This window comes from Pistacia vera, unplaced genomic scaffold (assembly GCF_008641045.1).
Source record: "Pistacia vera cultivar Batoury unplaced genomic scaffold, PisVer_v2 Contig436, whole genome shotgun sequence".
In the NCBI taxonomy this organism is placed as follows: Eukaryota; Viridiplantae; Streptophyta; class Magnoliopsida; order Sapindales; family Anacardiaceae; genus Pistacia; species Pistacia vera.
In genome coordinates, this window is record NW_022196264.1 from 71,279 (window position 1) to 83,341 (window position 12,063).

At 36.0% G+C, this 12,063-nt stretch overlaps 1 protein-coding gene and 2 pseudogenes across 1 annotated transcript; all 3 read right to left on the reverse strand.

Moving 5' to 3' along the window:
- LOC116143999 (auxin-responsive protein SAUR68-like) lies at window positions 1-366 on the reverse strand. Its single transcript, XM_031429447.1, has one exon. The coding sequence runs from the start codon at window positions 364-366 to the stop codon at window positions 1-3; it is 366 nt and encodes a 121-aa protein (XP_031285307.1).
- Window positions 367-3,631: 3,265 nt separating this feature from the next.
- Window positions 3,632-4,126, reverse strand: LOC116144001 (annotated as a pseudogene).
- A 7,292-nt stretch (window positions 4,127-11,418) lies between these two features.
- Window positions 11,419-11,855, reverse strand: LOC116144004 (annotated as a pseudogene).
- Between the last annotated feature and the right edge of the window lie 208 nt (window positions 11,856-12,063).

Here is a 12,063-nt window from a genome sequence, read left to right on the forward strand (position 1 = left end):
CTAAGACACGAGCAACGCCTTCTCAACATCTTTTGTTGCATGCCTTTGATCAAGAGACTCATACTCCATGAAAATTGCATCACGAGGCAATGTAATAGGTCCGCCGATTGGCAGCCCAAACTCATCTTCTGCCATTGTAAAGAGCTCTCTAATAATGTCGTTTTTAAGATATTTTAAGGGAATCACAAATCGCCTCTGGTCAGCCGTGTACACAACAAAATGACCCTTCTCAGCTACTGATGATGTGCTGCAACTTTCTGAATCAACCACCCCTGTTGCTTTTGGCAATGAGATTCTTTTCCGCTTACTAGCAGCCACTTTCTGCCACTTCTTTGCCATTTTGATTAGCTTCTTTGGACTAATCATGTTGTTTCTTGTTATTAGAAAAAAGGATTTTGAAATGAATGTGAGAATGAATATAGGATACTGAAACACTAAATGCTGTGATTGCTGGATGGAAGTCTATCGAAATGGGGTTGGTTATATGGTCACTAGGCTAGAGACAATCCCATTAATATTGCTACCCTAGTGCAGGTACTTATGTGATACAAAACCATGTGATACAATGGCAAATGAATATTTAGGTGGTTGGTGTGATAGGTTATGCTTAAAAACACGGTGGACCACTGCAGGGCACTATATTGGTTTAGTTCTTCCCAGTGGATCTGTGTTTAGTGATAGATCAAAATCACCCGAATCACTCTCAACCACTTGAATATAGTAATTATTAATCAGGATTCAGGATACAAGAAAATGAAAATTTCTTTGAAGTAATCACTCTGGATCTGCAGTCGTACGCGACAAGAACACAAACATGTTCGGTCCATGATGCTAGTAATCTGCTGAACAAAATTTCTGTGGCTCAATCAAGCCTACTTAAATCAGGTTCTGATTTGGCATTGGAGAATCAATTTCTGCCCACAAAAATTAATAGATTCCTACCATGTTAAATCTTCTACAAGAAATTTTCTGCTGATTAGTGTAGTCACTGGACTCACTGCAGACAGCCTGTGGACTTACAACTGTTTTTGTCTAGACGCGGCGAAATAATGTTGAAGAATAAACATATGTGTTATAAACTTAAAATCCGATCAAACTTCGTAACTGTCGCTGATCATGGAGTACAAAAAACCTTTCTGTCTACAGAGACGAGACATTTTATACTTACAATGTGTACAAATACTTACAAAGATGTATGATTTACTCAATAACCCCAAGCAAGTGGTTTGCTGGTTTGTATGCTCCTGGTGAAAAAGAGATGGTGATAAGCAGCAGCCAGTAACAAAAGACATCAGCAAAGGGATTTCTAGATCTTTATCTGCATCGCGTTCAATTAACAAAACTAAGTACTCCATAAAGGAGGCATCACATGGCACTATGAGAGATAATGCATTTTGTTGGATTAAACTTGGTTGTCTATATACTTGCTCTTGGATTATTAGGATTATTGATTAATTGTTGAAATTAGTTAATAAAGTAGTTAATTAGTTTATAGTTAGTTAACTGCTGTTATGCTTAGTTAGAAATATTTAACTATGGTTAACTTAACCATAGTTACTACATATTGTATATAGCCCTAATTAACACTTGTACAATTAACTTTTTGAGCTGAATAATGAAGAAATTCACTTTACTCTCTCTGAAATAAACTCGAACATGGTATCAGAGCAGCGTTTTAAGCTACGAAATTGACAAACTTCAATAAAAAAATCAAGCTCAAATAGAAGCTGTATTTGTATCATCTTTCAAGACCGTTTGATCTTCGTCATCAATTTCTTCCTTGATTAAACTGGTTTTCTGCTAAATCAGTTCTCGATTAAGTTGATTTCTTCTATCTTGACCCTTCTCAGCCATTGAAGATGTGCTGCAACTCTCTGCTTCAACAACCCAGTGGTTCTCAGCAATGAGATTCTTTTTCGCTTGCTTGCAGCCAGTTTCTGCCACTTCTTTGCTAATTTGATTAGCTTCTTTGGACTAATCATGTTGTTTCTTGATAACTAGAGAAACAGATCTTATGTTGTGTGAGAGAATTGAAGTGGATCTAAAGAACACTGAAATACTGTGTTTGCTATGGATTGAAGGCTACTGAACTGGTTTTTTTATATAGTCACAAGGCTAGAGACAGTCCACTTAATGCTGCCACGCTTATGTAGGGACTCAAGGGAGGCAAAACCATCTGATAGAAAGCTAAGCATAGCTGTATAGGCAATTGGTCAATTCACTGGGTTGTGTTTATAATTTTACACATCAAGTGGAGCCTTGCGCACAACAATTTCATGTTCTTCCTACTGGCGGTTTGATGGCCTATTGGTCCATATCTACTGGTGTTAGTGGCTCAAAATCACAGACCACATAATGCAGATATAATGGTCAACCTGGTAACATGAAGATGCATGTGACTATCTTATAAGCTTACAACAAAATTTGTCTTGGTGATTTAGTTGCATCAAACAGTGGGACAAACCATGTGTGAGCTGCCTAAATAGAAGAATCATGTGGCTCAGACAGCTAATTTTTTATCATCTTCCAATCTATTTCAGCTGCATTTCCCTTGTTTCTCAGATGATATGCATCATCCCTATCATTGTACTTTATTTCAGGAATAAGGTTGGATACATGGCAATTGAGAGCACTTTTCAGAAACTATATTTAGCTGCCAGAATCTGTGTACCTTTTTGGTTATATTTGTACAGAATATCTGTTACTTCCCTCCCTATTTTTTATTCCAAATCAAACCAGTTTGTCATGGACAATGGCTCAGTTTTTTCTCTTCTTAAGTTAAGCTGGGTAAGAAGATAATTTTGACACATGTGCAACTTATAAAAGATGAATTGATTAAGGAAATTGAATAAGCAAATAAATTCAAGGTCACTTTTTAATCTATTTTAGACGTTAGGAAACAATAGTGAAGAGATGTAATCAAGTCCTGTTGAAGAGATGGGATAAGCCTTGCACTTTAGCGAAGTTGAAGATTCAAAGACAGAATTGAAGTCTCAACTTTTGTAACTCTCCCACTAAAAATTACAAATTCAGTTTCATACTTAACATTAAATTATAATGTATTAAAACTGAAAATTATGCCCTAAGATTTAAAATTTATATTGTGGAGTTATTTTACTGCCCCAAGATGATTGGAAAACCAACCAAATTTATTGGATGAATCTTCAAAAGTCAGTAACGTTGTGTAAAATTTTTGAGATTACAGAAAATTGTCCTCTTGTCTTTGAAGTTTGAACTATCAATACTGAAAATTGTTTGGCAGATAACTTTTTTGGTAAACCATGATCCCTCAAATTAAGGTTGGGAATGCGATTCTTTTCTTCCTTATTGCAGCCATTTTTTTACCACTTTCTTGCCAGTCTAATGAGATTCTTTTGGACTGATCATGTTGTTTTTTGTGTGCTAGAGAAACAAAATAAAAATTGTGGTGTATTTTTTTTTTTTTTTTGGTTGGGCATGAATTCATTTGATTTACCGTTAGAAATCACAGTAGCGATTTGTATAGGGCAGGGCAAGTTACATTGGATAATATTTGTTCATTAAAAAAAAAAAAAAATGAAACTCAGTAAATATCAGGAATAACAAAGTGGAGGAACTTTTATCAACTTTATATTAACGTATCAACTATCTTGCTACAGTGTGTTGTAAACTGTTTACAAATATCCAACTATGGTTGGCTTTAGAAGCTGCAAATTAGTGATGGCTGGTTACTTTGCTCCTGATGGAGATGTGAAGATGGTAAACAGCGACCAGTAGCTAAAGACACGAGCAACGCCTTCTCAACATCTTTTGTTGCATGCCTTTGGATCAAAGAGACTGCATACTCCATGAAAATTGCATCACAAGGCAATGTAATAGGTCCGCCGATTGGCAGCCCAAACTCATCTTCTGCCATTGTAAAGAGCTCTCTAATAATGTCGTTTTTAAGATATTTTAAGGGAATCACAAAGCGCCTCTAGTCAGCCGTGTACACAACAAAATGACCCTTCTCAGCTACTGATGATGTGCTGCAACTTTCTGAATCAACCACCCCTGTGGCTTTTGGCCACGAGATTCTTTTCCGCTTACTAGCAGCCACTTTCTGCCACTTCTTTGCCATTTTGATTAGCTTCTTTGGACTAATCATGTTGTTTCTTGTTATTAGAAAAAAAGATTCTGAAATGAATGTGAGAATGAATATAGGATACTGAAACACTAAATGCTGTGATTGCTGGATGGAAGTCTATCGAAATGGGGTTGGTTATATGGTCACTAGGCTAGAGACAGTCCCATTAATATTGCTACCCTAGTGCAGGGACTTATGTGATACAAAACCATGTGATACAATGGCAAATGAATATTTAGGTGGTTGGTGTGATAGGTTATGCTTAAAAGCACGGTGGACCACTGCAAGGCACTATATTGGTTTAGTTCTTCCCAGTGGGTCTGTGTTTGGTGATAGATCAAAATCACCCGAATTACTCTCAACCACTTGAATATAGTAATTATTAATCAGGATTCAGGATACAAGAAGATGACAATTTCTTTGAAGTAATCACTATGGATCTGCAGTCGTACGCGACAAGAACACAAACATGTTCGGTCCATGATGCTAGTAATCTGCTGAGCAAAATTTCTGTGGCTCAATCAAGCCTACTTAAATCAGGTTCTGATTTGGCATTGGAGAATCAATTTCTGCCCACAAAAATTAATAGATTCCTACTATGTTAAATCTTCTACAAGAAATTTTCTGCTGATTAGTGTAGTCACTGGACTCACTGCAGACAGCCTGTGGACTTACAAGTGTTTTTATCTAGACGCGGCGAAATAATGTTGAAGAATAAACATATGTGTTATAAACTTAAAATCCGATCAAACTTCGTAACTGTCGCTGATCATGGAGTACAAAACCTTTCTGTCTACAGAGAGGAGACATTTTATACTTACAATGTGTACAAATACTTACAAAGATGTATGATTTACTCAGTAACCCCAAGCAAGTGGTTTGCTGGTTTGTATGCTTCTGGTGAAAAAGAGATGGTGATAAGCAGCAGCCAGTAACAAAAGACATCAGCAAAGGGATTTCTAGATCTTTATCTGCATCGCGTTCAATTAACAAAACTAAGTACTCCATAAAGGAGGCATCACATGGCACTATGAGAGATAATGCATTTTGTTGGATTAAACTTGGTTGTCTACATACTTGATCTTGGATTATTAGGATTATTGATTAATTGTTGAAATTAGTTAATAAAGTAGTTAATTAGTTTTATAGTTAGTTAACTACTGTTATGGTTAGTTAGAAATATTTAACTATGGTTAACTTAACCATAGTTACTACAGATTGTATATAGCCCTAATTGACACTTGTACAACTAACTTTTTGAGCTGAATAATGAAGAAATTCACTTCACTCTCTCTAAAATAAACTCGAACATGGTATCATCAGAGCAGCGTTTCAAGCTACGAAATTGACAAACTTCAATCAAAGAATCAAGCTCAAATAGAAGATGTATTTGTATCATCTTTCAAGACCGGTTGATCTTTGTCATCAATTTCTTCCTTGATTAAACTAGTTTTCTACTAAATCAGTTCTCGATTAAGTTGATTTCTTCTATCTTTGTCATCAATTTTGACCTTGATTAAACTGGTTTTCGGCTAAATCAATTCTTGATTAGCTTGATTTCTACACATATCTTAAAGTCAATCGATTCTAGATGTCGAATGTTACTGACTCAGGTTCGCCTCTCTACATTCATCCGTTGGACACCCCAGGTTCTACTCTGATTTCAAAACAACTCACTGGAATAGAGAATCATGGGATATGGAGTCGTGCGATAACAGTCTCTCTAAGGGTGAAGAACAAATTGGGCTTTGTTGATGGGTCTTGTGAGAAGTCAAAATTCAATGAGTCTCTGCATGCACAGTGGGAACGTTGTAACTCCTTAGTTTTGGCATGGATTTTTAACACTATGTCGAAGGAGATATTCAACAGTATTGTGTACTCTACCAGTGCTCATCAGGTCTAGCAAGATCTTCAAGAACAATACAATAAAATCAATGGTACGAGAGTGTTTGGTATTCACAAAGAGGTATCTAATTTGGTACAAGGAACAAATACGATTGCAGTTTATTACAACAAATTGAAAACTCTGTGGGATGAACTGGGTTCATTGGTGAGTCTATCGCCACCAGATAGTGAGTCAGCCAAGGCTTATTTGGCTCATCTCAACCAACAAAAGCTATTATAGTTCCTAATGGGACTTAATGAATCATATGCCTTGGTGTGAAGTCAGACTTTGTTGATGGCCCTTAGTTAAACAGGCTTATTCAATAGTGAGTCAAGATGAGAGTCAGAAGGTATTGACTGGATTCAATCATAATACTGAAGTTACTACAACATTTTACTCACAAGGGAATCAAAGGAATCAAACTCAAAATTCGAAATACAAAGGGAAGAAACCTTACATAGAATATGACTATTGTCATATTGCTGGGCATAAAAGGGATACTTATTACAAATTGCATGGCTGTCCTGCAGATTTCCAGTTTAATAAAGGAAAGTCAGAGTTGAAGGTCAAAGCTAATCATGTTCACTCAAGTTAGGAGCAAGTGTTGAACACTGAATCTGCACCCGACAATAACAAAGGAGGAGCTAATCTAGGCAATGTATTGACTTCAGAAAAATATGCACAATTGCTTCAACTGCTGGGAAAGGAGAACATGGGAGCACCATTTGCTAATTTGGCAAGTAAAATCGTTTCCTTATACTCAAATTGCAATACTGCCAATGATTGGATTCTAGATTCTGGTGCTATTGACCATATGACCCATAATTTCCAAAATTTTGAGTCCTTTGTTGCTAGTAAACCATCCATAGCTAGTTATGTAGGTCTCCCAAATGGAACAAAAACCTCAATTAAACATGTTGGTTCTGTCAAATTGCAAGAAAATTTGTCTCTCGAAAAGGTTTTATACATACCAGATTTTAAGTACAATTTGATGTCAATGTCTAAATCGGCTACTACCGGTCAATGTTTCATCACATTTTTGTATTATCCAGGATCTTTGGAGTGGTAAACTAAAGGGGATTGGTAAACAATGCCAGGGGCTATATCATTTCATACCAATTTCAAAATTAAATTTGTGTTTATCCTGATTTTGTTTTAGCTTTAGGAAAGGGCTTAGACATACAAAAGTCTGATTGTCATAAATTGTTAGTTTGCAATTCTATCAATGTAGCTACTAATTCGTCAATAAAAGAACCTCTTCAAGCTAAAGATATTGTTCTCCGGCATAGAAGGTCAGGGCATGCATCTTTGCCAATTCTACAAACATTACATCATGGACTTAATGATAAGCACAAGTTTCATTGTGATGTTTGTCTCTTAGCTAAACAAACTAGATTACCCTTTGCTTTAAGTGAAACAATAACATCACATGTTTTTGAACTGCTACATTTAGATGTTTGGGGCCCTTATAGAGTTGCAACCCAGGGTAATGCAAGGTTTTTTCTTATGATTGTTGATGATTTTACTTGGACAACTTGGATCTTTCTTATGCAATTCAAGTCTAATGTCTTTCAAACCTTAAAAAGCTTTCTACATATGGTCCAAAATCAATACAATCAAACACCTAAATATATTAAAACTGACAATGGCTTGGAATTTTTCAACCAACAATGTCATGATTTATTGTCTAGCTTAGGCATTGTACATCAAAGCACTTGTGTCTACACTCCACAGCAAAATGGAGTGGTAGAACGCAAGCACAGACACATCCTTAACATAGCTAGAGCCTTTAAGTTTCAATCTCATATTCCAGATTACTTGTGAGGCTATGCAGTCAAAGCTGTTGCCTATATTATTAATAGATTGCCTACCAAAGTTTTGAATGGTTTTTCTCCTTTTGAAAAATTTTATGGTGACAAGCCTAAGTTATATCATTTGAAAGTTTTTGGCTATTTGGCATATGCTACAAATCTGCCTGTCCAGGATAAGTTTTCTCCAAGATCCATTCCTTGTGTATTTCTTGGCTATTCCTTTACCAAGAAAGGTTATATACTGTATAATTTGCACTCCAAAATAGTATGTGTCAATTGAGATGTTATATTTCATGAGCACATTTTTCCTTTTCTTTTGCATCAGTCCACTAAACTTCCATTTCTTCTTGAAAATTTCATGGAAGAAGAAGTAAATACATCCTCTGATTCAATTTTGCATACCACTTCTACAAATGATCTTCATGAGACAGAACCAACTACACCTAGTTCTTCAGTTTCTCATTCACCCTCTTCTACGCCTAATATACCCTTACCTTCTCACAACCAAATTAGAAAGTCCAGCAGACCCACTAAACCTCCTATTTGGACCACTGATTTTGTGTGTCCTACTTTGTCCAAGTCAAATCAGACCTCTACTGTCAACTATCCTATACACAATTACATTACCTATACTAATCTTTCTTCTACATACCAAAAGTGTATGTCCAGTATTTCTGCTATCATTAAACCCACATCTTTTACCCAAGCATCCAAAGATCCCAATTGGATTAAAGCTATGCAATAGGAAAATTAAGCTTTGGAAAGAAATGGGACATGCTCTCTAGTTCCCCTGCCTCCTGGTAAGATTCCAATAGGGTGTAAATGGGTGTATAAGCTTAAGTATAATGCCGATGGGACTTTGGAAAGGTATAAGGCTAGGTTAGTGGCCAAAGGGTTTATTCAACAAGTTGGAATTGATTATGAGGAGACATTTTCTCCTGTAGTAAAGATGGAGATAGTGAGGTTAGTCTTGGCCATTGTATCCATGAAAGGTTGGCCTCTTTTTCACTTAGATGTTGATAATGCATTCTTACAAGGAGATCTTCAAGAGGAAATATACATGAATTTACCACAAGGTTTCTCAAATCAACCTGACAAGCCCTTAGTTTGTAAACTTCACAAGTCTGTATATGGCTCAAAACAAGCCTCCAGGCCCTGGAATTCTTAGCTCACAAATGCCTTGTTGATAGGTGGTTTTCAACAATCCCCAATGGATCACTCCTTCTTTTTTAAGAAACATAATGGGCACATTGTTATCTTCCTTGCGTATGTTGATGACTTGGTCATCACTGGCAGTGACAGTTCCCTGATTTAAGCTACTAAGGATCTCTTACATTCTCATTTCAAGCTAAAGGACTTGGGCTCTCTTAGATATTTTTTAGGTTTTGAAGTTGCTCGATCCTCCAAAGGTATAAGTCTATGTCAAAGGAAATATGCTTTAGAGTTAATAGCTGATTCAGGATTAGCTGCTACCAAACAAACTTTGGTTCCTCTTGATCCTCATCTAAAATTCACTAATATAGAGTATGATGCAGCCTTTCCTGGCCAAAAGGATCCAACCTTAGTTGATCCCTCGGTAAATAAAAAATTGATTGGAAAATTGCTTTATTTTGTCTCACTTGACCTAATCTCAGTTTTGCAGTAAACCTCCCCAGCCAATTTATGCACAAACCTAAATAGTCACATCTACATGCTGCTTTTAAGATTGTCAGATATGTGAAAGGGTCTCCAGGTTTGGGCTTATTTTTGCTAGCACATGACTCCTTGCATCTTCAAGCATTTTGTGACTCTGATTGGGCTTGCTGCCTTATGACTCGTAAATCAGTGACTGGTTTCTGCATTTTCTTTGGAAATTTGTTGTCCTGGAAATCTAAATGTCAAGTTATGGTTTCTAGATCATCTTCTAAAGTTGAATATCGTGCCATGGCATCCACAATTTGTGAAATTATTTGGCTTATTCAACTTCTACATGATCTTGGTTTCTCACTGGAGTTGCTCATTTCCCTTGGCTGTGACAATCAATCAACCATTCACATTGCTTCCAATCCTATGTTCCATGAACGGACGAAGCACATCCACATTGATTGCCACATCGTTCGTACAAAGATTAAAGAGGGTTTGGTGCATCCTCTCCATGTTCCCACGCGAGAGCAGCCTGCTCATTTGTTTACTAAGGTTGTTCCGACTTCTCTTCATCGCCATTTATTGTCCAAGTTGGGGGTGCTTGAAATTCATCACCCACCACCTTGAGGGGGGATCTTGGATTATTAGGATTATTGATTAATTGTTGCAATTAGTTAATAAAGTAGTTAATTAGTTTTATAGTAAGTTAACTGCTGTTATGGTTAGTTAGAAATATAGAAATATTTAACTATGGTTAAATTAACCATAGTTACTGCAGATTGTATATAGCTGTAATTAACACTTGTATAGTTAACTTTTTGAGCTGAATAATGAAGAAATGTTTTATAGTTAGTTAACTGCTATTATGGTTAGGTAGAAATATTTAACTATAGTTAACTTAACCATAGTTACTACAGATTGTATATAGCTGTAATTAACACTTGTACAGTTAACTTTTTGAGCTGAACAATGAAGAAATTCACTTTACTCTCTCTGAAATAAACTCGAACTTGCACATGATTGGGAGGGCAAACTTTGATCAATCTAACAAGAATGTTCTTTTTCTACTTAATAGTAGGAAAATGCAGTTCAACTACTCAGATTTTTTGGGATGAATTAAACTGATTCACCTTAGATGTTGGGCTTCAAATTCACATAGGCTATCTTACTCTTTCTTCTTGCATAAATTAGAATTTGACATTTCGAAGCCCTAATTAAGATATAGCTGCCAAGATCCTATCACTGAAGTTTGAAATACCCTGTTGGAACTCTCTTACATGAAATAAATTCCAAAATTCTACCAAAAATAAGTAATGTTTAATGTTGGCTTATTTATGCAGTAAATTGATGGATTAAAACATTGTTATGTATCAAAATGAACTAGCCAACTGCAAACTAGAACAATTATGGATTTGGATCACAAGACATTTCCAAAATAGCTATATATCTACTCTCCTGCATCAAGAAGTAACAGATTTCGGATTGAAGTTGATAGTACTATTCTAATATTTGCTAAAGAATGATTATAGATTAAATTAAAAAGTTGATTTTTAAATTAAAAAGTTGATTTTTTTTTTCTTTACTAATTTGTGATATTTCCCCATTCCTCATAGGAAAGGCACATTCTCATTCGTCACAACTGGCATACAAAGTAGAACCATGGCAAGTCAAATAATCTTTATATTATTGCTGATATGAGTTTGAATTGTCTCTTTAGCACGAGGGACTATCATATTCCTTCAACTAAAGGTTTTAAATTGGGAATTGAAATATTAAATTAAATGGTAGTTTATTTTTCCTTGCTTTTCCCACAAGAATATTCCTGTGTGGAGACTGGAGAGAGAACACATATTTCTCTGCATCTAAACAAAATATTGGCTTAGAAGAAAGAATGGAAGTCAATTCCTCTCAAAGAATGGTAGTTTATATCAAGATATCAGTTTATCTTTGTACAATGTTCTGAACTATTTACGAAAATCCAACTATGGTTGGCTTTAGAAGCTGTAGAGTAGTGATTGTTGGTTACTTTGCACTTGGTGGAGATTTGAAGTTGGCAAACAGCGACCAATAGCCAAAGACATGAGCAATGCGTTCTCTAAATCTTTTACTGCATGCCTTTGGATCAAAGAGACTACATACTCCATGAAAACTGCTTCGCAAGGCAATGTGATAGGTCCGCCACTTGGAAGTCCAAACTCATCTTTTGCCATTGCAAAGAGCTCTCTGATGATGTTGTTTTTAAGGGAATCACAAAGCGCTTTTGATCAGCAATGTATACAACAAAATGACCCTTCTCAGCCATTGAAGATGTGCTGTAACTCTCTGCTTCAACAACCCCAGTGGTTCTCGGTAATGAGATTCTTTTTCGCTTGCTTGCAGCCAGTTTCTGCCACTTCTTTGCAAATTTGATTAGCTTCTTTGGACTAATCATGTTGTTTCTTGTTAACTAGACAAAAAGATCTTATGTTGTGTGAGAGACTTTTATTGGATCTAAAGAACACTGAAATGTTGTGTTTGCTATGGATTGAAGGCTACTGAAATGGGCCTTCTTATATAGTCACAATGCTAGAGATAGTCTATTTAATGCTGCTACCCTTATGTAGGACTCAAGGGAGACAAAGCCATCTGATATGAAGATA

Bases quoted from the DNA above. Each gene is read 5' to 3' on its own strand.
- LOC116143999 (XM_031429447.1), bottom strand. From the start codon at position 366: ATGATTAGTCCAAAGAAGCTAATCAAAATGGCAAAGAAGTGGCAGAAA.